At 42.7% G+C, this 26,637-nt stretch overlaps 2 protein-coding genes across 11 annotated transcripts in view; both read right to left on the reverse strand.

Moving 5' to 3' along the window:
• On the reverse strand, positions 1–10,272 carry phf8 (PHD finger protein 8). Its single transcript, XM_076741105.1, has 22 exons — positions 9,963–10,272; positions 9,052–9,348; positions 8,757–8,842; positions 8,524–8,650; positions 8,016–8,176; positions 7,716–7,857; positions 7,315–7,501; positions 7,040–7,202; positions 6,836–6,923; positions 6,614–6,720; positions 6,401–6,492; positions 5,529–5,618; positions 5,132–5,413; positions 4,963–5,045; positions 4,700–4,869; positions 4,427–4,512; positions 3,696–3,817; positions 3,008–3,339; positions 2,801–2,896; positions 2,605–2,714; positions 2,124–2,484; positions 1–2,032 (listed from the first exon to the last, which is right to left on the reverse strand). The coding sequence occupies exons 2-22, from the start codon at positions 9,147–9,149 to the stop codon at positions 1,944–1,946; spliced, it is 3,072 nt and encodes a 1,023-aa protein (XP_076597220.1). The 5' UTR covers positions 9,150–9,348; positions 9,963–10,272; the 3' UTR covers positions 1–1,943.
• Positions 10,273–11,166: 894 nt separating this feature from the next.
• Positions 11,167–26,637, reverse strand: part of wnk3 (WNK lysine deficient protein kinase 3) — a 38,343-nt gene continuing 22,872 nt past the window's right edge. For 3 of the 10 annotated variants that reach the window (XM_076742193.1, XM_076742194.1, XM_076742192.1), the window contains exons 11-25: positions 22,678–26,100; positions 22,316–22,359; positions 21,297–21,432; positions 21,070–21,186; positions 20,877–20,978; positions 20,737–20,785; positions 20,470–20,622; positions 18,242–20,370; positions 17,760–18,006; positions 15,984–16,066; positions 15,559–15,884; positions 15,162–15,397; positions 14,979–15,074; positions 14,731–14,894; positions 11,167–14,470 (exon numbers count right to left, since the gene is read on the reverse strand). In XM_076742193.1, coding sequence (XP_076598308.1) covers positions 13,913–14,470; positions 14,731–14,894; positions 14,979–15,074; positions 15,162–15,397; positions 15,559–15,884; positions 15,984–16,066; positions 17,760–18,006; positions 18,242–20,370; positions 20,470–20,622; positions 20,737–20,785; positions 20,877–20,978; positions 21,070–21,186; positions 21,297–21,432; positions 22,316–22,359; positions 22,678–26,100 — 7,863 coding nt within the window. In that variant the 3' untranslated portion in view covers positions 11,167–13,912. The other 7 variants (XM_076742199.1, XM_076742198.1, XM_076742195.1 and 4 more) reach the window with 6 other exon arrangements.

The following is a 26,637-nucleotide window of genomic DNA, read 5'->3' on the forward strand; positions in this document are numbered from 1 at the left end:
AATTCTCCAGGGTTTATTAAAAATATATTTTAATTCAGTTTATTAGGAAAATGTATTCAAATTCACTGACAATTAGGAAATAAAGACTGGACATTTTTAATAACAAATGCATTTAACCCCTTTTTGGATGGGGAAAGTTGTATTAAAATTGAGCATTGCAAATAATGTTTGAATATGAAAATAAAAGTACAATAATTCATACAAAAAAAAAAACCCTGAGAAAATCTGGAGTCACCACAAATCATTCAAAAGTCGTATCTTAAGTGTATTATTAACATGAAATTGTACTTTCATTGTAGAAACTCAATGAGTGTACATGTATTTAATACAACACAATATTACTTGTTGTATCTTAATGATGACTTTCCAATACAGAAAATTCCCTAAATCCCACCTTAGTGTCAATGCAATGAAAACTGAGCCTTCCGGTAGAACAAAACATAGTAAAGAGAAAACCAATTAATTTGGCCGACAAATCTCAATCTTGATGATCCTAAAATAAATTCAATGGAAAAAGAAATTTTGCCCAAGGTATATTTTATCGGTTCCATGTCGTATTTAAACACATTATGTTTAAAACACACAGTACACACCAACACAAGAGGGAATATCAACAATAATTAATATAAAACTAAATGGATGAAATAAGACAAGGGCATTTTTTTCCAGAACACTTCCACTATTACACTGCCAAGACAACATGACAAACTAAGCATGACAACTACTGCGTACAAATATAAAAAAATGAGCCATTTCAGATATTTTCCAAATACAGCAATGTATCATGTACAAGTTATGTTAAGAAAGATTTCAAAGTTTTTGAACTATAAAAGAACTTAAATTACAACATATATTTACATCATCACTTGATATCCTGCACAATGTTTTCACACAAATCTAAATTTTCTGCCACTTTATCACTACTAGAGTCTGTGGAGAGAAAGCAAATCTCGAGATGTGGCCCAAGAATGTTGCCAACACTTGGGGAACAAAGTATGGCAACCTGCAGGAAACTAGTCTCTTAGAACCTTTTCATAATATTTTTCTGCTCTTCCAATGTATCTATATTAATTACAAATATTACAAATATTTACAATGTCAACTTAACTGTAAAAAAAAAATCAGATGAAACAATGGATACATTTTTTGTACAGGTATTAAGTGGCTGGCAATAATTACAGTAGGGCCCGAGACGATGAAGTGGTAAAAACATTCTGTTAAAACAGGCTAAGAGATGGCAAAATGCTGTTAAATAAATAGAATCAAAATAAATAGAAATGTATGTTACTCTTGGCATCAGTTAATTGCTTACTATTTCTTGTGTAAAGCTACAATATTTGAGGGAAAATTAGTTACACAAACATCAGTGACAAATTCTTCAACAAGAATTAATACGTGGCAGACCATGTGCACATCTTAGATTTGTGCAAAATAGTTTTTTCTTTCATCTGAAAAAAACATGACAGACTGTAAAACATCTTTGCATAAATAGAACCACTAGAAATAGCCTAAACAACTATTAGGTTGAGTCAATTTATTATGCTAGTTAGTTTAGCTGGTTAAAACAATGACGGCTGTCATTTTGAAATTTGTGTCACAATTTTCAATTTCTATTGCCAAATGTTATGTGATCATTATGAGTGATTTACCAAATTAAATGTGCACTTTGCACAGTACAGTGATTTGTTTAAAGTCACAGATGCAGGAAATACCTTGATGCAGATATGGATAAGTGGAGTGCCAAAACAGGCCGCTAATTAGCTGGGCAGAGTAAACAGGATAGGACAAGTTATAGTGAGGTTTAACAACAGGTGAAAACAGTAAACAAATGTATCTAGAGTACAAAATATAGATCACCATCTCTATGTCCTTCAGATCTACACTGACAAAAGCCATTTTCTTCATTCGCACTTAAAAGTCTTCAGCCACATTTCCAACATCTCTCACAAGAGAAGTTTGCCGTTGCGGTGAATTTTCAGAATTTTCCCAAGTCTCTGCTTTGCAGTTGCAAGTCCTTTCTTTGGACGTTTCCCTGAATCAACATGAAAGGGGAAAACACATGAGAAAATATGCCGTCACAGAGATGTGAAATTATGCTGTCAGTGCTTCAGGTTTATGCCTACCTTGACCACCTCCTGTTGCACCTTGGCTGGCTAAGCCTGCAGGGGATGTACCAGAGTGAGAGCTGCTGTTCTGCGGAGACAGTGAAGGCCGGCGTGAAGTGAGGAATACACCAGGGGCCATGGCTCCGCTGCCTCGTGGGCCTCCAGGGCCAAAAGGTCCTGGTCCTGCTGTGTACTCATGGTCCAACAGACTAGCAGAGTAGTAATCCATCCTTCTGTCTGGGCTGAAGTCTGCTGCAGACTCTGGAGCAGGTGTTGGTGAGGGTGGGGCCGGCTCAGTCTGAACAGGCGGAGGAGTGACGACAGGAGCTGGAGGACGCTGCTTTTTGGTGTACTTCCTTTTAGCAGGCTTTTGCTGTTCCTGAATCATAACAAAAGGAAAAAAAGGAAGAATGATTATCTTTTATTAATGATGCTTCTACTTCATGTTATTCACTGGGCACATATTTCAAAGACCAACAGCCTTTGTCTCCCAACTCACTTGTTGTGCCAGCTTGGCAGCAGCTGCTGCAAGACCAGTTTCTACAGATGCAACTCTAGCACCTTCCCTGGCTGGCCGATCCTGTTTGGGAAGGGTGGGCATCACCCTGGCTATAAGTGAAATTATCAAGAGATCAACCATCAGAAAGCTTACAAGCACACGTTATCAATCTTGCAGCAATGTTTAAGACAGGTACCTTTTGGGCTCCAAGGTGTGTCATCCCAGTTTTTCTTTCGCTTCATCTTAGCTTTGTTAGCATGATCCTCCTCATCAGACTCCAAGGATGGGTAAACTTCAAAATGTGATTGTCATAATTAAACATTGATTTGATCAATAAAAGTTATGAACTTTAATGCTTTGACTTGTACAGCAGCAGGTGTAAGACATTGAGTGTATTGCTCACCATAGTCTGAATCTTTAAAACAGGTTCCCAGAGTCTCTTGCTCATCTGGGCTCTCCTCATCACTGAGGTGACGCGCTGGCCGTTTAATTGGCCGTTTTCCAGGCCGCTGGATGACAGGTTTCTTCTCAGGACTACCTGTCTTTTTGACCCCACCAGTCACCCATACAGCCTTGCCACCCTTTTCCTTGACTGTCCCTAATCCCTCTGTCAGGCCTCCAGAAATAGATAATGGAGATGAAGATGAGGAAGACGAGGATGAGGAAGGGGGATTGGCCATGGACAGCATACCCTGGATGGCATCACGGGTACTGGGAGAGGCTGGAGCTTCCTCACTGAGGGAAGGACAGAGTTGAGCAATCACTCATCATCTCAAAAATAACCTCCTAAACATAGCATAGTGTCAGAGCCACTGCAAATATGTGAGCTATGCAAGTTTTAAAGGTTAATGGATTCTTGCAACAACACAGTCAGACATTCATTCCCACTTGTGTTCTGACCGATTGCGATTCTACTCGCTGGCTCCCAAAGATCAGGAGGTGTGTTTCAAATACATTGCTTCAAACATCGTGAAACTCAAAGCAAATGTAGCATCTAAACACATATGTTCTATCATACCATCACAGACATCCTGGATTTGAGTGTTAAATGAATAAAATAATAAATGAGTGACTGGTGACCAAGGACTAACCTGAGTGTTGCAGAGTCCAAGCCTGCTACTTGTTTGCTGGCCTTCAATAAGTCCAGAATGCCCCCCGCGCCACCCTTCACTCCGTGGGCGGCTAGCGCCTCTTCATCTGTGGTGTAATCTTCCTGAAGCCACACAGACAAACATGCTATTGTTACTATGGAGTCAGTGCTGTGCTAATAAATGTTTTCTCATCTTGTGGATAATACATGACACATATCACAGTAAACAAACTGATGGGGGAAAGTGTTGTGTATATACCCAATGATTCCTGTGACACTCTACTCAACTTAAACACTAATAGTTACACAAGCCATTTATTCCATTGGACAGAGTGTATGATGCTGTGTCTGTTTCAACAGGTACGCAGTTATCAAAACATAACATGAATTACTGTTAGACGGGTTAATATACATAACTTAAACTGGCCATCTCAGGAGTGAGCAATTGTTCATATTGTGCAATGAGCGTGTAGATTCTGAAATGCTGTGAACCAGTTTGATTGTACTAAAAAGAGTATTTATCACTGTGGGACAATTAGCTTGATCAAGCAACCAGTGGAATGTGATTCAGCTGGGGGAAGGAGAAAGAGAATTTAGAGAGCAACTACCGTGTAGCAAACATAATCTGTGACCAGCTCGATGATAAACTTGGAAGTAGAACCTGGTATGTTTAGTTTGAAAAGCATAACAAAGCTAAACTCAAGACCATAGTGTAGTCTTTTATAATCTCACCTCAATGTCGAAGTCTACCTCTCCTGGCTCCCTGACACGATTGGGGTCAGAGCAGGGTTTGGCTCTGGGCAGCTTCCTGGGAAGACCTGATGGCACATTTTAACACAGTTCGGTTACACCAACAAAGTGGATTTGAAACTATACTACCAAACTAAATCATAGCTATGCTGATATCTCACAGACTTTGCTGGAAGGGGAAAGGAATTGAAGAATGTGCGTCCATACAAGAGCTACAACATTCAGAATATTCTTGTTTAAAGTTAAAATTCTCACCACTCAGTTTCTTTTTCTTGCTCGGTCCTGCAGGCTTGCGTCTTGGAGGAGGGGTCTCATCAATCTGCAGCTCATCCTCAGACTCCAAATCAGACAGACTGGATCCCTCCATAGCAAGGTGTTTGTACTTTCCAGTACTTCCTGCACCATTACTGCTGCCGTCCTTCTTACTAAAGTCAGAGGATTGGCAGGTAAGAACTCAAACTATAAGACCATACAATCACAAAAGTAATAGGAACACACCAAACAGCTGCAAAACTTACCCTTGGATTTTTCCATTGGTCAGCACAAGTTTCAGTTTGCTTTTATTTAACTTCCCCTCAAGCTCCTCTAAAGGCAACTCCAACTGGAAAGACAGATAAGAATTGAAAGCAAACACGAGGATGAAGAAACATTTCCACTGTCATCACAAACCGGCTGCAAACATCATACCTTGTTCTTGTTTTTGGATTTGCCAGGTTGAAATTTTTTGAGTGTATGTTTGGTGTGAATCTCAATCAGGTCAAGTTCTCCTGCTTCTGCCTTTCGTAGCCCCTTCTGACTCTTCTTCTTGGTTCCTGGGGGCCCAAGACCCCCCATCACATCCTTGGGCTTGGGTCCTTTCTTTTTTCCAGGGGGACGTCCTGAATTCTGAGAGGTGGTAAGGGGAGCCTTAGAGAGTGGCGAACCAGGAAACTGAGGTCCAGTCCGGCCAATGTTTTGTTGGAAGATGTCCTATTAAAGGAGAAGAGAACTGTTCAGTCAGTAAAACAGTCACTGTAATATTTGTTTTCACACATATTATAGATATCAAAAACATGCACAATCTTTCAGTGATTCCACTACTTACCTCAACCAGACGAATCTCCTTGGCCAGGTCCTTCACTAGCGTCTGAGTATTGATGGTTTCCGGAATTTCAACTTCATGCTCTGCTAAAGCCTGAATACAAGGACACATGAGTCATCTCACACAATGCTTTTAAGTTAAAGTGACATCTAAAATAAGGCATATCTAATCCAGAAATTTCTTATTTATATTCAAAAATTCAAGGAATAGTTTGACATTTTAGGAAATACACTCTCTGGCAGAGAGTTACATGAGGAGATCAATACCACTCTCATACCCGACCACTGAAGCTACAGCCAGCTAGCTTAGCACAAAGACTGGAAACTGGGAAACAGCTAGCACGGCTCTGTGAAATCCACCTTTCAGCACCTCTAAGGCTCCCCACTCAACAAGTTATATCTTCAATTGTTTAATCAGTACAAAACCGAAGCACAAATTGACCATTCACCATTTTACCAGGTGTTAAATGCCAGACTATTCCTTGGCTGTGATCGGTAACTTCCTGGAGTCTCCGCTGGTTGCCTCGCAAATGCTCAAGGAAGCCAAGAAATAGTCCGACACACAAACCCCCCATAAGACCATAATGTGTTGTTTTGATACTGATTAAACAAACAGCTTGGAGGGCTTTAGAGGTGCTGGTAGGCAGTTAGCTAACCTAACTGGCTGCTGGTTGTAGCTTCATGTTTTACACATATGACGGTGGTAATGATGTTCTTATGTAACTCTAAGCTTACTTTCCAAAATAGCAAATCATCTTTTAACATTTCAATGTTGCCTTTTGAGATGAAAAAGTATGGACGGAAATAAACCAAGTGATGAAACAAGAATTATATACATTAAGGAAAAGACTAAATAACTGAATAGATTTTAGCTACCTCTTTACGGGTCCAGCTGCGGAAAGCATTGTTCAGGGCCTTAGCTCCGTGAACCAGGTAAGTGGCAGGGTGTCTGCGGTTTTCCCTCAAACCTGTGAGACAGAATAGCACAAGGTTAATAATATCACAAGGACAGGCGGCAAACACAGGCCGCTCAAGTAGTTCACAAATAGACATAACATGAATACTGTGAAAACCGGTGAACTCCCTCACCTCTGAAGGTATCAAGAAGGTGCTTTCCAACGTACCAGCACACAGTCTCAAAGTTGGGAAATCTGAACAAGTCGGCTGTACTTAATCTCTTCTCTATTTCATATGCCCTAAAAGTGATAACAGTACAGGAAAAGTCAAACATCAGTGGTTATTTGTGGTTGATTTTCTGCTTTTAGCATGTAACAGGGAAACCATTAGCAAGTAAAGTCAAGTTTTTCTAACCGCAGCTGCATGTCAATGTTGAGACTATGCAAGAAGTTTCCTCCAAAGGCAAGGCAGTCCACTGGAGTCAGCACAGCATGAATCCACCCTGGAGGACAAGCAAATGACAAAAGTGTAAATATTATTTGATTCAGACTTTTTGACCATCACATCTTTGCTGAAAACACTTTACATGTAACTAACAAAACAAATACTACAGCTCACCTGTTGGTATGAACAAGGTGTTTCCTTGTTTGACGGAGCACTTGTAGCACATATCAACCTGGTCTCCAAAGAACATCTCATTCTGGTTGGATGAGGAACTCCACCGCTCGAAAAGTGCCAAGTTGGCTGGGGTGGGAGAAATTAGGTAGAAGATTTTCTCGCCCTGAATAGAGACAGAGAGAGACAAACTCTTAAATAATACAGATTCATTTTTGAAAAGGAAAACATGTTGTGCAATCAGCATAACTGAAAGCGACGAAATGACTTTTCCTCACCCTGAGGACATGGTACCAAACTGAGGTGCCTCCAAAGTCAATGTGGAAGTCTGTGTAGCTATCCTTCACTCCCATTAGGCAGTACTTCTGTACATTGGGGCGTTCAAAGACAGACTCTTCAGGCCAGAGGTTTTCCACCCATGACAGTTTCCTCACAATCTTTGGAGTTTCCACCAAGTTTGACAGCCTGAAGCAAGTCCAACACTTGTGTTTAGCCTTCAAAACATCACTTCCACAATAACACAACTTCACTTAAGCAACACAGTTCTCACTTATTTCTTTTTCTTTTTTTTTAAATCAACTGAATTTGATATGGAGGTAAGATTAGGTAATAACAAGTAACACGATACTGCATTATCATGCAGAACTGAGCAGTGAGAAAAGTGAATCTGTTTGTGTACCTGGTCTCAGAGAACTCCAGGCTGATGACATTGAGCACTCTGTCTCTGTTGGGGCTGTTGTAGTATTCAGCAAAGTCTCCCAATCGCATCTTCAGGTCACACTGGCGAGACACATCGATTACATCAATCTCTTTGTCTGCACCTGCAATGAAAACAAAATGACTAAGTTTGAGTGAAGTGTAGGTGACTTAGTTACCATGACCAACACAACAGAGAAAATATACCCATTAGCTTAAAATTTTCAAAGAACACTAAAGATCCATGTAATTAAATTTAGTACCAAATGTGTCGAAACTTTACCTATATAGTGCTCCACATCGCTGACACCAAACGATGATGGAGGAAGGGTCATGCCAAGGCCGTCCCGCCTCAGCACCATGACAGGAACACTGAATGAATGCTCTTCCAGAAACTCGACTGTGAGCTGGGCCCCAGACGGCTTTAGCAAGACTTCATCCGCACTGTCATAGAAATGCAAATACACAGATACACAAGTTTTGATTACAATCACAGCCTGCTTTACAATTATGTTAGAGTGACACAAAGGATCTCCAACTAACCTAAGATCAGAAACCGTTGGAGGATGGGAAGTTAAAAAAAAAAAAAAAAGGGTTAAGCACAGTAATCGCTATACTAGATGAACACTTGTACAACATAATGCAAACAATTGCAATAACAATGCAATAAAAGGTACCTTATGTTTATACCTCATCTTTAATTTTGAAAGAATATTTGATAAGCACTAAAACCGGTGCATCGCTTAAAGCAAATCATGGTTTATCATTAAACTTTTGAATGACAAACTTACTTTGGGAAAGTGCGGCTACGTAGCTCCCTGACAAACTGTGGGCTCCCTGTCTTCACAGGCCGACTTGGATCTCTTGCTCCAGCAGCACCACCATCTGTCTGTTTGTTGCCTCCACGTCGTTTGCGCACTGAGACAAAGGTGAGACAAAGATCGATAAGTGCATTATTAGGAAAAATTAAGCAATAGGGCCATTAACAGTTTAAGAAAGGTACACTGACGGACTGCTAACTTACTGACAGATGGCCCATGGGTGACCTGACAGTTGGGGCAGTGATACAAGTCAATCTCAGCGGCTTTGTCCTCCTCTACTCCAACACAGCTACACAGAAAAACATTCTTGTATCAGACAAAGAATGCGCAGATCGGATAGATGAACAGCGATGGGTCAAATACACAATATGTCCAGAAGAGTCATACAACCGAGACAACAAATATAACCACATCATAAATCACACAACATATTATTTGCATTTAATGGCATACAGACAACAATATATTCAACATATTGTTAGCTCTGAAATGACCTACCTTCCATGGAACCAGTCTTGACAAATGTCACACTCGATCATGAAACGCGTCACATCATATGGCAGGCGACACAAGCAGTACACTGGCACCGATGCCATATTGTGTGTGTGGGGGAAATAGCTTTCAACTGTTATTGATGTTAAAATGCCAAAATGTAATTAATATGGGAAGGACTATTTAACAAACTGCTTTATTAATTATGTAGTACGGGTAAAAATTATGTTGAACTGCACTGCAAGTCTTCACGTCCAGACTTTTGTTACAGATACACATGTCCACCGAGATTCACTTGGAAGCCTGTTGAAATATAGGAGAAAGAAGAAAATGTCAATAGCTTGTCCTGAGACATATTAATAACACATTTGGATTGCATTCATTAGTACGTGAGTAATAAGAGACACTTCACACAGTTAGAACTGCCAGAACGTACAATAGCTTTTGCTGCATCCTGAGACGCAAGTTCAGTCAACTAGCTGGGTAACTAGTCGTTTCGGTAGCATTAACCGTACGAAGATCAAACTATTTCGTTTTCTTAACATAATTGAAGATTTAACAGTTATCTTACATCCGTCCAAGATTTTAAATGATAAATATTTGGCTTCTGTTAACGAAGCTAGTTGGTAACAGTGCATAACTGGCAAGTCGTTACGTTAGCTCGCTGTTTGTAAACACGCTGTGCGCCGTAAATGTTGTATTGCTATCGCGTTTAGCAAGAAAGCTAACGTTAGCCGTGTTAGCCACCGATGTAGCTACACTAAGCATTTCAGAAGATGATAACTTACAAAAGCAAGCAGTTAGTGCAATACATTTAGCATTCAAACTTGAATGAAACGCTACGTGCACCCGATACAGCTGAATAATTTCAGTCACACAAAGAAGAGTGAAATCGATATTTATCGCTAGCAACTTACCAACATCTAGCTGCGGCAGGCCACGCATTCAAAAGCCGTTGTAATCCCTACGCAAGATCGGTGGTAGCTGCGGCCTAATTATGCAACGTAAATTATTAGCAGTTTGTTTTACCACATTTTTGTTTATCAACTCCAAAATGCACAAAATAAATATAAATACACGGGTCCAGAAATTCACCGGACCAGAAAGCTAAAACCTGACCGACCTAGGCGAGCATAATAACTACAAATAACGGCGTATTGAACTACATCAACGCCATTTCAAAGGCTGTAGCGTCAGACCGTCGTCGCTTTATGCTGTTGAAAGAACAATAAAGTTGCCGACAGTCAAATCTTGAGGTGCATTCAGGAAACAACGTTGCGAAATGTTTTTGCCAACAAAGTTGCAGACACCAAACCCACAGTTAAAAATATATAGTTAAATTGACAAATAACAGTAAAACATGTAAAATCTAATGAAAAAAATCTAGACATGTGTAAATTAATGAACATTATCTTAACTTTTATTTTCATCCAAGGAATTATTTCCTCCAGCAGGATTTATTACTACTTTTCAGAAAAAAACTGAAACAAATTCTCCACTACAATACTTTTATGCAATGTACTCAAATTATGTAAACACCCAACAAACCCGCATCTTTTCTTATGTCAAGATAGTAATTCACTACATGATTGGAAAAAGCATTTTGAGTTGGAGCGATTCAGTGACACCTTTTCATTGATCATCTTAAAGAAAGAAACTACACTTCAAAATCTATTTTAGGAAAATAAATCAGAGGAAAACAAGCATAAGGAGCAATTCAATGTAATCATCTCAGATTGCACACCTTTTTTTTAAATTAACGAATGCATTATTTAATAGTATAATATTTCATTTTTTAATTAATTATTTCCAAATTAGTCTGGCTTGCTTGTGTCTTTGCTTATATACTTTGCTAGAAATCACATCTGCCTTAAATACACACCCCACCATAGTTTTCAGAGTTCGAAATTCATGTTTACATTTATTTTTCTTCCAACCTGATAATCAGCTTGCTTCTAATAGTTCAAATTGAAAATGTCATCAGCTTATTTGAATAATCATATTATAATTTCATGCCATTATGTGCTAATGCAGTTCAGACTGCAAATCCCACCTGGTTTCTACTGTTTGTTAGAGCCATTTTGTGTTAGTTTGATTGTGCAAAAAAATCCACACAATGTCATAATTTGATGTTTAACATCATTTATTTTGATTAGTTACAAAACATAAATAAAATCAACAGTTGAATTAGTTACAATTTACAGAGGCTAAATCATCAGCAACATACTTTTTCTTTTGAGGTTTCTCTGCCAAAGTGTCCTTTCATCGTTGGTTCTCATTAATGCCATTTTGGGACTCCCCAAATTTTTGTTGCATTAATTTTAAAGTTTATTAAATCTGAAATGCAGCTCAGCAAGAAGGCTGACGCCCTTATTTTATGTATCTTCCAGGCTGCCATGATTTGAAACTGATCTAAGATGTCAAAAATGACCAAAAAATTCTCTGAATATAATCTTAAATGACGCTGCCCAGTCAGGACTCAGAGAGGTATATCAAGGCAGGGGAGTCCCATGTAAACAGGGATGAAAACCAGTGTTTTCTAGTTTCAAATAACCTCAGATTTATAATGATGAGAACACAATTTTACAATTTGTACAACCCCATTTCAAAATACAAAAATAATCTTTATCTTTTAGATAACATTTTGGTAACACTTCAAGGACAAAGCCAGCTCCACATCATGAATAATGATCATTAAGCTGTAGCTTGCAGTCAACATGTTAGTATCAGACATGACAGCACAGTATCTCACCTTCACTAATAATGAACTACATCTCAGTGACAATGTGGGTTGTCTTGGAAAGCAACAAATACAGAAAATCATTGTTATATTCTAGATTATGCAATTGTGGTTTCTGAACAACCATACCCTTTAGCACAAACTATTTCTCTTTCACAATTCATGTTTTAGATGTCTTTGACTCACATTTAGCAGTCTTTAACAACTGGTACAATCTCCTGTTTTCAGTGGCACACAATTTCTCTATAATTAATAAAACAGAAATGCTGCTTTGTCTACAGGCTACTTATTATCCCAAAAAGTGTATAACGCCTGACCTTCAATGGTCAAATGTGTGTATGGCTAAGTGCACTGATAACCCAATAAAATGTACAGTAATATATCTGCTGCTGATATATTCCTCTGTGTATCTCTGCATCTACAAATGAAGTCAGTTTAGAAGTAGAGGAACTGAACATTTTTGACTAGAGTAAACCTTTTGCAGTGTGCATAAAGCACAGTTATGGCCCACAATTCAGCTTCTGACAGATGCATTCACACTGACAGCCTATGGTCAAAGAATGAGTAGCTCACAATTGAAATAAGTCTGTTTATCGAAAGCCGAACAAAGTTGACAAATAGGCAAGTGAGGAACGGTGTTAAACATCAAACTTATAACTAGTTTATGGTCTAACTTCTCACTTGTTCTGTTTCTTGGGGAAACAAGCCCAAACAAATCCAAACATATGCAGAGTAAACATTTTCAGTTGGGTACAGTGACATTTGAGAGGCCGCTTTGAATGAAAGAAACAGGGATGCAATTTATAACGCAATATACCATGCGACTATCACAAAGCTTTGTCACACAGAAAAACACTCACACACCCACAAAAATGCAGTAATTTTAAAAGGCAATATGGGAATATCCCATATGGTCTCCCCAGTCTATAATAACTTGGCAGTTTTTTTCTTTTTCAGAGTCCTACTCAGCATGACACCGTGATATACTTTGATATGCAGAGCTCAAACTGAAAGCAAAAATGTCAAATGTGAAAGCATATCATACTGAAAACAAATTTACCCATGACTCATGAATCATCTCCGTAGGCTGCAAATAGTAAATGTGAGATTCATGAACATACAGCAAGTGCAAGCAGTTTGCACCCAGGCAAGTCAAGTTAGTCATAAGGTCATGCAGTCTTGGGCGAGTGTACCCAGATATCCACTGAACGTAGATGACATATTTCAATTTGCCATCATATTATGAATTCATCTCAATTTATATCACATCACTCATGGTAATTCAGACTGTTCAGACTATGTTACAACTGCTAAACATGAAATAATACAAATGAAACACATGCTGTACCGGTGTGTCTGATCGCGTTGTGGTAATGATGGCAGCCTGATAACTTTGCCGTGCTCTACTGTGTAACATGCTGCTGTTAAATATTTTTCATAGCCCATTGAAACGCCTTGTGCCGTAGGCCTAGTTTTAAAAGATCATGTAACGATCATGACGAGATTCTCTATGTGTCTGGTTTTTATCAATGTGCTTCTACAAAAATATTTTATGCCTTACAGACAAATCCATACAATACATGCTGATCAATTCCAATGACCATTACTAATTGCACTTTTAAAATTGATAGTCCTTTCACTGTAAGCATTGACAAATTAAACAAAAAATGTCAACACACTGTCAAATATTTTGTTCTTGTCTCTGCTTGGGGAGAGTTCAGGTCCAACTGAGTTGGTTTCAAAACAAAAACACAAATGTTAATTTGTGTAAAAGGACATAAGGGATATGTACTCGGAGAATCCATAAACATTCACCCACACTCATAAACACACACACTCATACATTTAAGAATTTATACATCTCAACAGCCAAACATACCAGAATTCATAAGCCCCAGCCGCTGTGCTCCATGTTACCCTCTGTCTGTACATGCTAGAATCTATCATCTCTCACATTCACTCCCCATCTCACCCACAAGTACACTGGAATCCATATATTCATTGCAGTCACAACTCTCTCATGCATACACAAAACTAACACTCCAAATGGATCTGCTTTTACGTCCTGATCCACTTAGCATTGCCATCTCTTGCACCTTCATATTGACCTCACACTTCGCCTTGGTTTCATTTCTGTCCCAGAGGAAGAGTAGAGGTGGGGGTTGTTGGGTGAATTTTGGCACTGGAAGGTAGAGCAGCAGTAGAGCAAGAAGAGGAAGAGGTGGAAGAGGATGAGGAACAGGAGCAAAATGTCCCCCCAGTAGCAGAGGTGCTATCTGTGGGTGCAGCGGCGCCACTGGCATGCAGCAGAGGCGCGGCCGTGGACACCGGAGATGTGGGCATTTGGGAAGGCAGCAGCGGTTGGCTTTGAGGTGGTGAGTGGGGCAGCTGGGTGATGGGCTGTGTCTGTTGTACTGACTGAGACTGTATGGGAGTTTGCATCCGGGGCTGTGGCATCTGCTGTCGGAGTGGGGACTGCTGATAGGCCATCTGCTGGAGGGGGAGAGACTGATGGATGTGTAAACTTTGCTGCATCTGTGGCCCTTGAGCCATGTGCGTTTGTGTTGGTGGTCCTGGAGAGTGCAGGGCGGACAGGCTCCCTCCACCTGTGTAATGGGAAGGGGCTGCCACAGGCAAGCTGGCAGGGGTCGGGGGGGCCACTGGAAACCACCCCGGTGGAGCCATCTGTATGGAAACATTATCACACAAAAGTAAGACTTCGGTACTGTTGACTCTTGAAACAAATGAAGTCATCCGAAATGTCTCTGCCTTTTCTGCTCTAAACTCTTTTGCTACTCTTCATTAAAATCAACTGAATGCTGTCTTTGTTCTTTTAATCATCTTTCAGTCCACAGCATTCATGATATAACATCGACAATCCGTCTGACCGTATATTTAAGGTTATTTTATTCAAAATGGATGCATGTGTATTATAGTAGTGCTACCTCAGTCTGCTGGCTCCAGCCCCCCAACTCCTGCACCTGCTGAATCTGTTTGATCTGATTCAGTGAAGGCTTGGGCAGGGAGGGGCCCACCGGCTCCTTTGTCCAATTATCAACAAGTTTGTGTAGCTCATCTGTGAATGTGCTTTTTCTTAGTGGACTGTGATCTGTGGAAAAGAAAGGGGACGCATCATACCACATACCACTCACTCAGTTATGTGTTGTCTTGATATATCCAGGTGAAGTCGTACCTCTTTTAGCAGGTAGTGAAGTGTGGTGCTCTGGGTTGCAGTAAAGAGGCAGTCTACTCTGTTCACCACCTGAGAAACTACTCGACTGCTGAATTCCTAGACGAAAGAGACAGACAAGAAATGGTTACGCAGATAGCAAGAAACAGAAAACAAGAGAAAGGACTGATTTAAAAAAAGACTTACCAGAGTGCGTAACTCCGTTGTTATCCATGTGAGAGTGAGGCCGGGGCCGGAGCTTGATTTTGGCTGGCCTGGGCCTACGAGGAGAGAGGACAGGAGGTGCCGTGGGAAGAGGAGGGGTTCGGGACAGGGAGGCAGGCAGGCTCTGCCTTTGGTCTTTGAGGGAACGTAGTTGTCTGTACAGTTCCTGCAGCTCTCTGTTCTGCTGGGCCTGAAGGGATACCACCTCTTTGATGTGTCTACAGAGCAAGAGAGAGAAAACGGATAGAAGGTGCTGAGAATTTTGAGGCTTAGTAGAATCATGAGCTGAAAATGCACATGGAAAAAAATGAACAACAACAATTAATGAGACTCTAAACTCTACAATGATGGAATTTAATCCTCCTCCTTACTGACTTACTTCTCTCTGAGCTTGTGTAGCTCTTTTCTCAGGTCTTCATCCTCCAGCTCACTCTCATCATCGTCATCGCTGCTGCCCAGGGGGGAGTGGCTGTGCCCATGACCTCGAGGCAGGTGAGCCATTGCCGGGGTCCTTTTACTTTCTTCTTTCTCTCCCTCCTTTGCCCGAGATCTCCTCCTCTCCCTCTCCAAATCAGGAGACACCGGGGAGCTGTCAGTCTGCCTGTCCTCTTTCTTAGTCTCAGCCTGTGTTACAGAGAAGCGTCCCACTTTCCTGTGAGTGCTACCATGGCCTGACGGCACTGAGGATTGGGGCACTGGAGTCACCTGATGGAAGAGGACGTGGTGGGCATTAAATGCATGTCCATACTGAAATGAAAGTTCAGACGAATGAGTGACAAAGAAAAAACCAGTAGCTGCTCCGACCTGAAATCGTCCTTTGCGTGACTGAGGTGGATTTAGTGGTGGCGCCTCCTTCTCTTCAAGTGCCTGACTGCTGCACCGTCCATCTGATAAAGAGATGGGGATGAAAAACAAAAAGGGCAGACAAGGACCAGAGACAGGAACACAGAGAGATGGGTAGAAAGAGCACATAAATGACAAGGTAGACACACACAAACGCAACAAACACAGAAAAATGTACAAGACAGAGAGACATGTAGATGCACACACATAGACATGGGGCACGACACAAAGGCACAGTGTTAGAAATCACCCACCAATGTCACACATCATCAGCTTCTGACTGACATGGCTTGCATGCAAGTCTATGAAATGTGTCAACATATGTTGAGTTCTGTCAATTTTCTAAATTACAAACAAAAAATAAAGAATAAGTGTAAGTTGTTGTGGATGTATAAATACATGCTTAAGAGAAATATGCAATGGGCGTGTGGGAAGGGGTGGTAAATGATTGTTTCATTAAAAACACAGATAGTAAGTCATTCAATAAAAATAAAAACATATTGTGAAATGACAGTTGAATGTTAACAACAGTGTACCCCCACCCACCCACACATCCACTCTCTCATTCTCACAACAAAGCCCAATATCACATCTGAGATCTGGGTTCAGATCCGAGTGATATTGTTCAGTGTGTTTGATATTTGGGATTACTACATTAGCAAAGTCTGTACATAATTTCTGACCAACATATACATAAAGTATGCAGCCTTAATATAGGTGTTACTTACAGATAACGATCCATTATTAGTCACTTGTGTAGAACATAACATACGTGCTCATGCATGCACACTTGTAGCAAAAAAAAAGCTCTGAGCTAATGTTACACATAGTACACAAATAAACACAAACACATGCAAGATGGCTGGAATACTATAACATATGAAAAGCCTACCCATGTACAACAGAACCTGACAGTAGCTTGTAAGCCCTCGGTAATGTGCACAATATATGATAGAAATTATGCAAATAAAAGGAAAAAATAATATTCATAAACGCATCTATTATAACTTCAGCATATATTAGAGTCTAACGTAGCAATGCTATACTGTATGAGCTGACAAAGAAAGTGCACACATACTCTGAATGACAACTGATTACATATTATCAGCTTAGCAACTTAGCGTCTATCTTATCTGCGTTATGACGTGAGTTGCACGGTGCTGTCTACACTGAGCCGGCAGGTGGGGTGAGGAGGTGAGATGGTTGCTGCTGGCAGTGCTTGCGGACTTGGGGCAAAAAAGGGGGGTGTCATATGAAGGGTTATGTCCTGGGCACAGGCACAGCTGGGCTTTACTCCAGAGCTCATCAGCACTGGGATGGGCATCAGATTTCTGATGCCAACCTCTTCCTACACTGTGCCAATCTTCCACCCTCCTCTACTTTCCACTGTTCTCGCCCCTGAGTGAGCAACCCATGCAAAAAGAAAGATTGCCAAGAAAATTAAATTAAGCAAAACGAAATTCAGGGAAAAAAAACAAAACAAAAAAAACAATAATGTATGTAGTGATGTCAACACTAACATTACATGGAGACTACTGTCACAATATACAAAAACAGGATTTATTAGCCGTAACATCTTTTAACATTAACAGTTATTAATGCCTGATGGTTAAGAAAGTTATGTTACTATGTTAAAACTAGTACTAGATATTAGATTTAGGTCCATGCCCCAACATCCCATTCTCTCTCTCTCTCGCTCTCTCTCTCGCGCTTGTTCGTTCCCTAAGAGGACGCTACCTTGCTGGACTCTGGGCTTCTTGAACAAGCTGGCGGAGTGGCGCAGTTTGCATGCCCAGTTTTTGAATTTGCGAGTCCAGGATTTCTTGCTAACAGGATTTCTGATACTAGGACATGTCAGGTTTAGGCCAAAATATCCACCTCCTGCATTGTGCTTCTGCTGTCCATGCCGGAGGGGGATCGGGTGCTGATTGGGGGGCCACGATGCGTCTCCAGTGGTACTGGTGTCAGAATGTGGGGGTACAGCCTAGAACAGTTAAGACAATTAAGAGTGGCTGCATGGAGTTGAGACATTCAAAACGGACACACTCAAACATTTAAACATAACAAATATCACAGACAGCTGAAAAAGAACCAAGTGGAGTCACATTTACACAGCTATACACTAAAATATAAAGAATCAAATAATCTAAATTCAGTCCAGTCAAAGACAAAATTGATAAGAGAATTTACTCAAAATCTACTCTGTGGTATTCACTCACAAGAATGGTTGGTTCTCCTGGTACAGGTGGGCGCTGGGGCCCAGCAGAGTCGTCCTGATTGGGAGGCAGGAAAGAGGTAGGCGGGGTGGACGAGGCTGAGGTGGAGGGGAGAGATGGGCCAGGTTGTTGCTCCACCGGACCCAGCTCTGCAAAGTTGGGCACTTCTGAAGATGTTTCCTCTCCCATCCCATACCTCTCTGGGTCAGGGGAGGTGGAGGAGGAACGGGAGGTGGTGGAGGAGGTAGTGGAGGATGAGGAGTGAGGGGATGTATCTGAGGAGGAGGCAGGTGGGGGGAAAGACAAGTGATGGGTTGACTGTGGCTCAGATGACTCGTCTCCTCCTGCTGATGTGGAAGCAGCTGATGTAGGGGCAGAGGCAGTTCCGCCAGCTGGCGCTGTCCCACTGCTGTACTCCTGATACAACAAGTTCCTCAGCTTTTCATCCAGAGTCTTTATGCGGTTGTCTACAAATTCAATTTTAGGGGGGCCTTCACTGTCTGACTCGGCCACAGAGGAGGGCTGAGCAGGTGATGGCGTCATTGTGAGGGAGAGGGCGGGTACAGGGGCATCAGCGGTGGCCAGATGGAGAGGCGGGAGAGAGGAGTCCGAGGTAGGGTGGAAAGGGGTGGAGTAGCTGCAAGTGTCCTCTGTGACACTTGTCTCTCCTGTGGACACCTCTGACTCTGACATCTGTAAAGAGGACTGCTTCTGCAGCGGAAAATGCTGCTGTTTCTGGGGTGTCTCCATGGCTTTAACCACCTCTTGTTGCTGCTCCATGTGTTGCAGCGGTATCTGTGACTGTATATGTTGTTGCACCAGCTCAGCAGGGACTTGGGCTTGTTGTACAACCTGCTGTGGCGGAACAGAGCTAACATTTAGCTGTGGCTGTTGTTGAAGGAACTGTTGACTAATTGACAGGGGCAGCATTTGGCTTTGATCCGACTTTAAAGCCACAGCGCCCATAAACAGCTGATGCTGCTGCTGCTGTAGCTGCTGCTGCACCATTTGCTGTTGCTGTAAGTGTATTGTCTGTTGTAGGTTTAACTGTTGCTGCTGCTGGTGATCAATGTGGGCCTGCTGTTGGGGCACTACAGCAGCTTGAGGTGGCATAACCTGCTGTGGTAACTGCTGCAACTGAGGCTGTTGCAGCAACTGAGGGGCATACTGTTGTGTTTGCTGCTGAGGAAGGGGTTGTTGGGTCTGCTGTAGGGACATTGGGGGCAGAAACTGCTGCAGAGGCACAGACTGCTGTAACAACTCTGTATGACCTGGCCGAGGCAGCACCTGCACATCAGTCAGTTGTTGTTGAAGTGGTATTTGTTTCTGCATTAGCTGCTGATGTTGTAACTGCTGGAGAGACTGTTGCAGTGCTCGTTCCTGCTGCAGCTGAATTTGTTCTTGGTAGGCTTGATGTTGTGATTGCAGTTGCTGCTGTGGTGTTGCCTGCTGTATCTGTTGTGCCTGTTGTTCCAACTGCATTGCCTGCAATTGCTGTTGAACAGCCGGTACCTGCTGCTGTAATGCAGGCTGTGACTGTGGTTGTTGTGGTTGTTGTGGGACTGGTTTGGCCACCTGAGTGAGTGTCTGCTGCTGCTCCATGCCATGTTGGCTTACCGCAGAAGAGATCACTGCAGCAGTAGCAGGAGGAGGGGAATGAAAAGAGGTTGAAGACTGGTCCACTGCACATGACCTTGGAGCAGTAATCACTGTGTCTCCTATACTTTGACCTACAATAGAGCAACCACTGGTTCCAGGAGAAGAGAGTACATCTGGCAGAATGGTGGTGGGTGTGGGAGACACAACAGAAGGAGCAGTGGACAGGGTGGGGAGGTTAGCAGCAGCAGGTATTGCTATGGATGAGGGAGCACTGGGAATTTGGTCAACAGAGGCTGAGGTGAGGTGCTCAAGACCACCTGAAGCAGTGACAGGGACAGAGGCTTCAAGAGTGGAGGCTGGTGCAGAGATGCTTTCAGAAGCAGTGGTGTTAGGAGCTGGGGCAACAGTAGCTGGGGGGGCCATGGAGACAGGTGCTGAGGCAGTGGAGACTGGAGGGGAGGTGGCAGAAAGGGTGGGGCAGGGAGGAGAGGCCAATCCAGTCAAGGACTCCATACTCTGGGATCCTTCACTTTCTAAGCCGCAGAGAGGAACACACGGTTAGTTTCTGTTATGCTGCCAAGTCAGTCATGCTAATAAGCCACAGCGTTAAACCTGACCAGGGTAGAGCTTACCTTTCTCTGTTTTAGGAGACTGAGGTATCCTCATCTCTGAGGTGGTTGGTGGTGTGGCCGCTCCCTGGCTGGATAGAGAGTCTCTATGTCGGATGGTCTGGTTGATAAAGAAGCGCCAGCGTCCCACTGGCGAGGAATGGGGCACTGAGTCCACTGAAAATCATAAGGATATTTTACTAGTTATGACAAGTTATACAACATACAGCATTTTTTCATGTTATATTGCCACTATTTTTGTGAATAAGAAACAGTATATTCAGATCTCACTTGAAGAGCTTGTGGGAGTGCTCACATGCAGCTGGTCAGTTGATCCAGTCTAATAAAGACATAAAGATTTAAATTCATCAGCATTCAATCAAAGACAGAAAACTAAGAGAGGATAAATGGGAATATGAAAATGAACATACCAGCGAATGTGTTTGAAGAATTTCATGAGCTTTCTTAACTATGGCTCTGAGCTCCTCCACAAATTTCTCTTTCTCTACGTCAAGGACAAAGTCCTCCTCCACCTGCAAACAAAATGCAACCAAACAGCAATTAGTAAGACATAGAATGATTACTGAAAGCAACGCATACTGAAGTAATAGATGAGCGGTCTACCATATAATCTGCTATGTCCTCAGGTGCGTCCCCTTCAATGTCAAATTTAAATGTCACCATCTTGTTGCTATGGGTCTCCAACTGGCATTCCACCATATTGTCCCCACTGCCAGACACCTAGAGAGGACAAGACAAATGAATATTATATACTGGACCTTTTCAAGATCTGTTGGTATGCACAAATTGAGCAGTGTAGGTGGTTGTATAGATGGCTGTCATTTCTTCACCTGGAGCATACTCAGTTGAAACTGATGTGAAACTTTCTCAGGCCTCTGACAGGAAGCTCTTCTCTGAGTCTTTAATTTCTCTAACTTCCCATTGGCCAAGAGCTGAAGAGTCTCTTCTCCATTAGCTGGGACTGACCTGTGGGTGGTAAGGTAATAATTGTCCTGTAAATGACTCCACTGCATGTGAGTACTGAAAATAAGAACATTATCTAAAAGCTGAACATGCACATGTGATACATAGTTTATTAACAACATGCTGTATATTTGAATATTTTATAACACAACATAGATCTGAACTCAATATACAGGTATACTGGAGGAGACTGTTAACCACTCTGTAGGTATGAGGATACAGACAAACAGTAGGCCTCATGCAAGAACTACTGGTAAGAACAGATTTGTTCTGACATGCACAAGTGATTGAAGAGAATTTGTGGCATTTACTTGGAATTCTCTCTTAGGTACCAATGAAATTTATGAGTGGTCCAGACCTGTCCTACGAGTCACATACAGATCACTACAGATCACAACGTGAAATCATAATGCTTTTCTCTGAATGAGTTTAAATATGATGCCCAAATGAACTTAAAAAATGCACAAATGTAATGGAAAATAAATGTTTTCTTCATCAAATCATCACCATAGCTTGCTAATTTAATGTTGTTGTTTTTTTTTTTAAAGATAGCTGCACTATCAATGATTAATATGTTCTAATTGTTTCGAGTGACTTAAGACAAGTTTCTTTCAGTTAAGAGAATTTGGTAAATCCGACATGCAACACTTGTATGAATAAGTCTAACAGGAAAAAATAAGAGATGATTAGAATATGAATACACAGCCCAATAAGCTTAGACTTGTAAAAGTGTAATTACACTTAACATCTACTTCTTTTGCCATGTTAAGCTGTTTCCAATTAAGGCTTTGAGAATCTTCCAGTAGTCATATAGCTTTTGTCTGGACGAGCAGACATATTACCGGTAAACAGAGTTAACATCAGACAGTAAGGATACTGGACATACCCTGATGAAGAATGACGTTCTGTACTTGACAGGTACGGACCATCCTGTAGAGTAACATGAACACAGACGCAAAGGAGTACGCAGGTACACAGTAAAAAAAAAAACAACAAAAAAAATCATTAGCAACACGCAATGCATGCAAAGCTGGAATGTAATATAGGATAATATTACATTTAATAACACTTATACTGTTCTATAAATGGACTCATATTTCAAGAATTAAAATTTGTTAGTCTGAATCAAAAATGCAGTCACAGCTTTTTCAAATAATTAGATAGCAGTCTCCTCAATCATTCTGCCAGTATGTCAGCAAATTAAAAGTATTTCTCAATTAAAACAGCAAACTCTCATTCTTCCTGTACCTGAGCAATGCCCAGCAGGGAAAGGTCACAGTCTTGCAGCGAGGCTTGGGGCAGTTTGGGGGCATTAGAATCAAGCAATTGTAGAGTAGTGACAGGCGGAGGAGAGGTGGGTATAGGGTCGGCCTGCCCTGGTAAGGTTACCTGGGCCGCTGGTGGAGATGTAGGCAGCTCTGGCACAGGGGCAGCAGCAGGATGGTAGGATGGTAGGGAGGGAAGAGATGGTAGTGATGTTGGGGGACATGAAGTATGTGAGGGGCTGAGGGGCATTTGTTGTGCAGGAAAGACAGCATGGGGCAGGGCAGGCTGTTCAGCAATAGGCATCTCAGAGTGTGTCTGAGTGTGAGAATGAGCCTGTGTCTGAACATGAGTCTGTGTCTGGGAGTGTGTTTGGGCCTGAATGCTGGTTTGTGTGTGTGTGTGAGCTGGCAGCATCTGCTTGGCTTGGTGCTGTGGAGATGGAGGGGGGCCTGCCACTAGATGACTATAGAGGGGTAGGGTCCTGTTCTGGGAGTGAGGCCCAGCTACATTACTGGAGGAAATCTGTGCAGCAGCATGTGTCACCAGATGTGAAGCAGGTGTGGGCAGCTGACTCTCATCAAGGGGTATCAAAGCCTGCTTTGGAGGAAGTGGTTGCTGGATAGGGGTTGGGATGGGCTGTGACAGTATCTGTGCCTGTGGAGGAGGTGGAGCAAGAGGTTGCTGCACTTGAGAGAGCTTCTGTAGCTGTTGCTGATACTGCCCAGTCGACTGGGGTATAGTAGGCTGGGACATGGGCTGGATGACTGAGGGGTCAGCAGTGCTTCCTAGGGGCTGCTGCTGGGCCTGAACAACTGGATGTAGCGTCGTTTGGCTTGGAACATAGGCTTGCCCAGCCTGCTGCACAGGATGAGGAGTGGCAACAAAGTTAGCAGGTTCAACTGCAGAACTCAGGCTATCTGTTATAGTTCCAACACTTCCAGCTGAGCCAGGAGACAGAATTATCTGCTGATAATGCAGTAATGGCTCTTGTTGCTGCTGCTGTTGTTGTTGTGTAATATGAGATACATCCTGTTGTACAGATGGCATGGCTTGGTGGGTTGGCTGAGGGACATATTGAGGGGTCAAAAGGCCAGCAGCAGCCTGAGCATGCACCTGGATAGGTGGCTGGACTTGAGTTTGTTGCTGGAGCTGCGGCTGCATGAGTCCTGTCTCGTGTTGGATCTGATTGGGAATCGAAGTAACTGCAGCTGGAGGCTGGACAGTAGCTTGGCTTGGTTGGCCCATCATCTGAATATCCAGAGTTTGGCCCTGGCCATGTGGTGGCTGTGACTGACTAATTGTCAGGTGCAGAGGCTGAGTCTGGATTAATGGCTGGGAGGTTACTTGGCTCTGTGTTTGAGTGGCAGGTCCTGGATAACTAGTCTGTAAAGGAATTTGCTGGGTTTGGATGATGTGTGTCTGTCCCTGGATCACAGCCACTGGAGGAGTAACTTGGGCATCAGTCATAGCCTGAGCTGCTTGGACTGTGGACTGGGCTATAAATTGGACAGGGACCTGAGCCTGGTTCTGGGGATGAGCCTCACTTTGTTCCTGTTGGGCCAGGACTTGAGCTGGGACTACAGCAGATGTCGGGACAGGGATCTGCGTATTCTGAATGGTCATGGGGACCTGGGCCTGTGAGACAATTTGAGTTGGGTGCTGAATCATCTCAGTGCTGACTGGAGCCCCAACTGGGATATGAGGTTCCATTACAGAGGTGTGATGCTGAGTCTGGGCAACAAATGCTTGCTGCTGCTGGATCAATGCTGCGTGCTGCTGTTGCTCCATCACTTGCTGTTGTTGCTCCATCACTTGCTGCTGTGTCAGAGTGGCATGAGGTGGAAACTGAGAGGGGTTTAGTTGTGGGACACACGCGTGCTGTACATCAGTTGGCTGCTGCTGAATCTGCTGCTCACTGTTACTTTGTGGAATAGGGACAGCCTCTTGTTTCTCTGTTTGCTGAAGCTGAATGATGGCTGCTTGTTGCTGCTCTTGAATCCGTTGCTGTATCAGAGCCTGTTGCTGTAACCTCTCTGCTTGTTGTTGTTGTAACAGGACTTGTTGCTGATGCTGTTGTTCTAACTGTTGCTGCAGCAGAGCTTGCTGCTGCTGCTCCATCTGCTGCTTGAGTTGCACTTGTTGCTGCTCCTGCTGCTGTTGCTGTAGCTGAACTTTCTGTTGCAGCTGTTGCTGCTGTAAAATTGCCTGCTGTTGCAAATGCTGTTGTATCAGTGCTTGTTGCTGTTGTTGTTCTATTTGTCGGAGTAAGGCTTGCTGCTGCAACTGTTGTTCCTGTTGCTGTTGTGTCTGCTGAGGTGGCTGCTGCAATACAATTTGTTGCTGCTGTTGCTTCTCTGGTTCTTTTTGCATTCCACCTTGGTGTTGTCCAATTTGTTGATATAACTGGGCCTGCTGCTGCTGCTGCTGCTGCTGCTGCTGCTGCTGCTGTAAAGGAGGCTGTTGTTGTTGCTGCTGCTCTAACTTATGTTGTAAAAGTGGTTGTTGTGGGTGCTGCTCTTGCTGTTGAATAAGAGTTTGCTGCTGCTGATCCAACAACTGCATATGTCTAAGTGCTTGCTGCTGTTCCAGTTGATGCTGCTGTAGTTGGGCCTGTTGTTGCTGCTGTTGGAGCAATGCTTTTTGTTGCTGCTGATCAAGCTGTTGCTGGACATATGTCTGATGTTGCTCAAGCAGTAAAGCTTGTTGCTGTTGTTGTTGTTGTAGTAACATAGTTTTCTGTTGCTGAAGCTGTTGCTGCAGTTGTTGTGGTTGTATCATGGTCTGCTCACGAGGATCCCCTGTTGGTTGAGGTTTGTAAGTCTGAGTTTGCTCCCCTTGATGAGGTAAAGACATAGCTCGCTGCTCCATACCTGTTTGTGTAGGTAATACTTGCTGCTGAGGAGTTGTATGGACAGGTGGAACAGGCTGCTGTACATAGATCTGCTGCTGAGGTTCATGTTGATGTGTCTGGACAGCTGGAGCTGAAAGGCTCAGTGGATGCTGCTCCGTCGGCGGATGAGTGGTACTAACTTGTTGTTGTTCGAGCAGAGTGGCCTGGGCCTCCATTTGCTGTTGCGGCTGCTGCTGAAGGGTGGAGGTCTGGGGATCCATCCCTAGCTGTTGTTGTTGGACAATAGTCTGCTGAGGGATCACGACAGGCTGTGTTTGCTGGGGTGCTGCCTGGGGAATGATGTCAGTGAGCTGCATGGGAGTGGCAGGGGGTTGGGTCTGCTGAGCGAGAGGCACAATGGTCCCCGCTAGTCCAGCAGGATCACTGACTGACATGGATGTAGTGAGAACATTAATGGGTGCTTGTGGGGAAACAGGGGGTATGTATGACTGTGAGGGGACCATTGATCCATGGGGAGTGGCAGTCTGAAATGCATCTGATGGGAATGTTTGTGACTGCTCAGTGATAGTGACAGAATGATGATTGTTGAAAGAAGAAGGAAAAGAAAGTAGTAGAAAAATTAGGTAAGAATAAGCTTTGGCAAGGGGCATCAATTATCAACAAATGTAATTATATACAACAAGGTTTCCCCCAGTGTTTTATAGCGGAGGTGGGCTTTCTCACCTGAAATACACACTGCACAATTGAAATTAAAAAAGCAAATACACTTTAATGAAGTGAAAATTAACGCTCAGGTAAAAAGAGAAGAGCAAGGCTATACAGTATATTTGATGACAGAGGCTACTAGACCATTACATCTTACCACCCCCGCTAACTAATTTCCCGGGGGAAACCCGGTACAGCATACAGTCAGATGATCTCAGAGGATTATGAGGATGATTTGTAGTTGGGTAAATAGTTATGTGAGAGAAAAGAACCCAAAATATGACAGTGTAGTAAGACCATAGCTTTATTTCCATTAATAGTAATGTTAAATGTTGTAGCCCCTGTGTAAATATAGCTTTCACTTTAAAACAAATAAGCATGATCAC

The sequence above is a fragment of the Chaetodon auriga genome, chromosome 10 (genome assembly GCF_051107435.1).
Source record: "Chaetodon auriga isolate fChaAug3 chromosome 10, fChaAug3.hap1, whole genome shotgun sequence".
Classification (NCBI taxonomy): Eukaryota; Metazoa; Chordata; class Actinopteri; order Chaetodontiformes; family Chaetodontidae; genus Chaetodon; species Chaetodon auriga.

Excerpts from the sequence above, each read along its gene's own strand:
- phf8 (XM_076741105.1), bottom strand. The coding sequence starts at position 9,149 with ATGGCATCGGTGCCAGTGTACTGCTTGTGTCGCCTGCCATATGATGTG. Across the intron at positions 5,046-5,131 it reads AATCCAAAAACAAGAACAAG|TTGGAGTTGCCTTTAGAGGA; the intron begins GTATGATGTTTG and ends CTGTCTTTCCAG. Across the intron at positions 3,340-3,695 it reads TTGGACTCTGCAACACTCAG|TGAGGAAGCTCCAGCCTCTC; the intron begins GTTAGTCCTTGG and ends TCCTTCCCTCAG.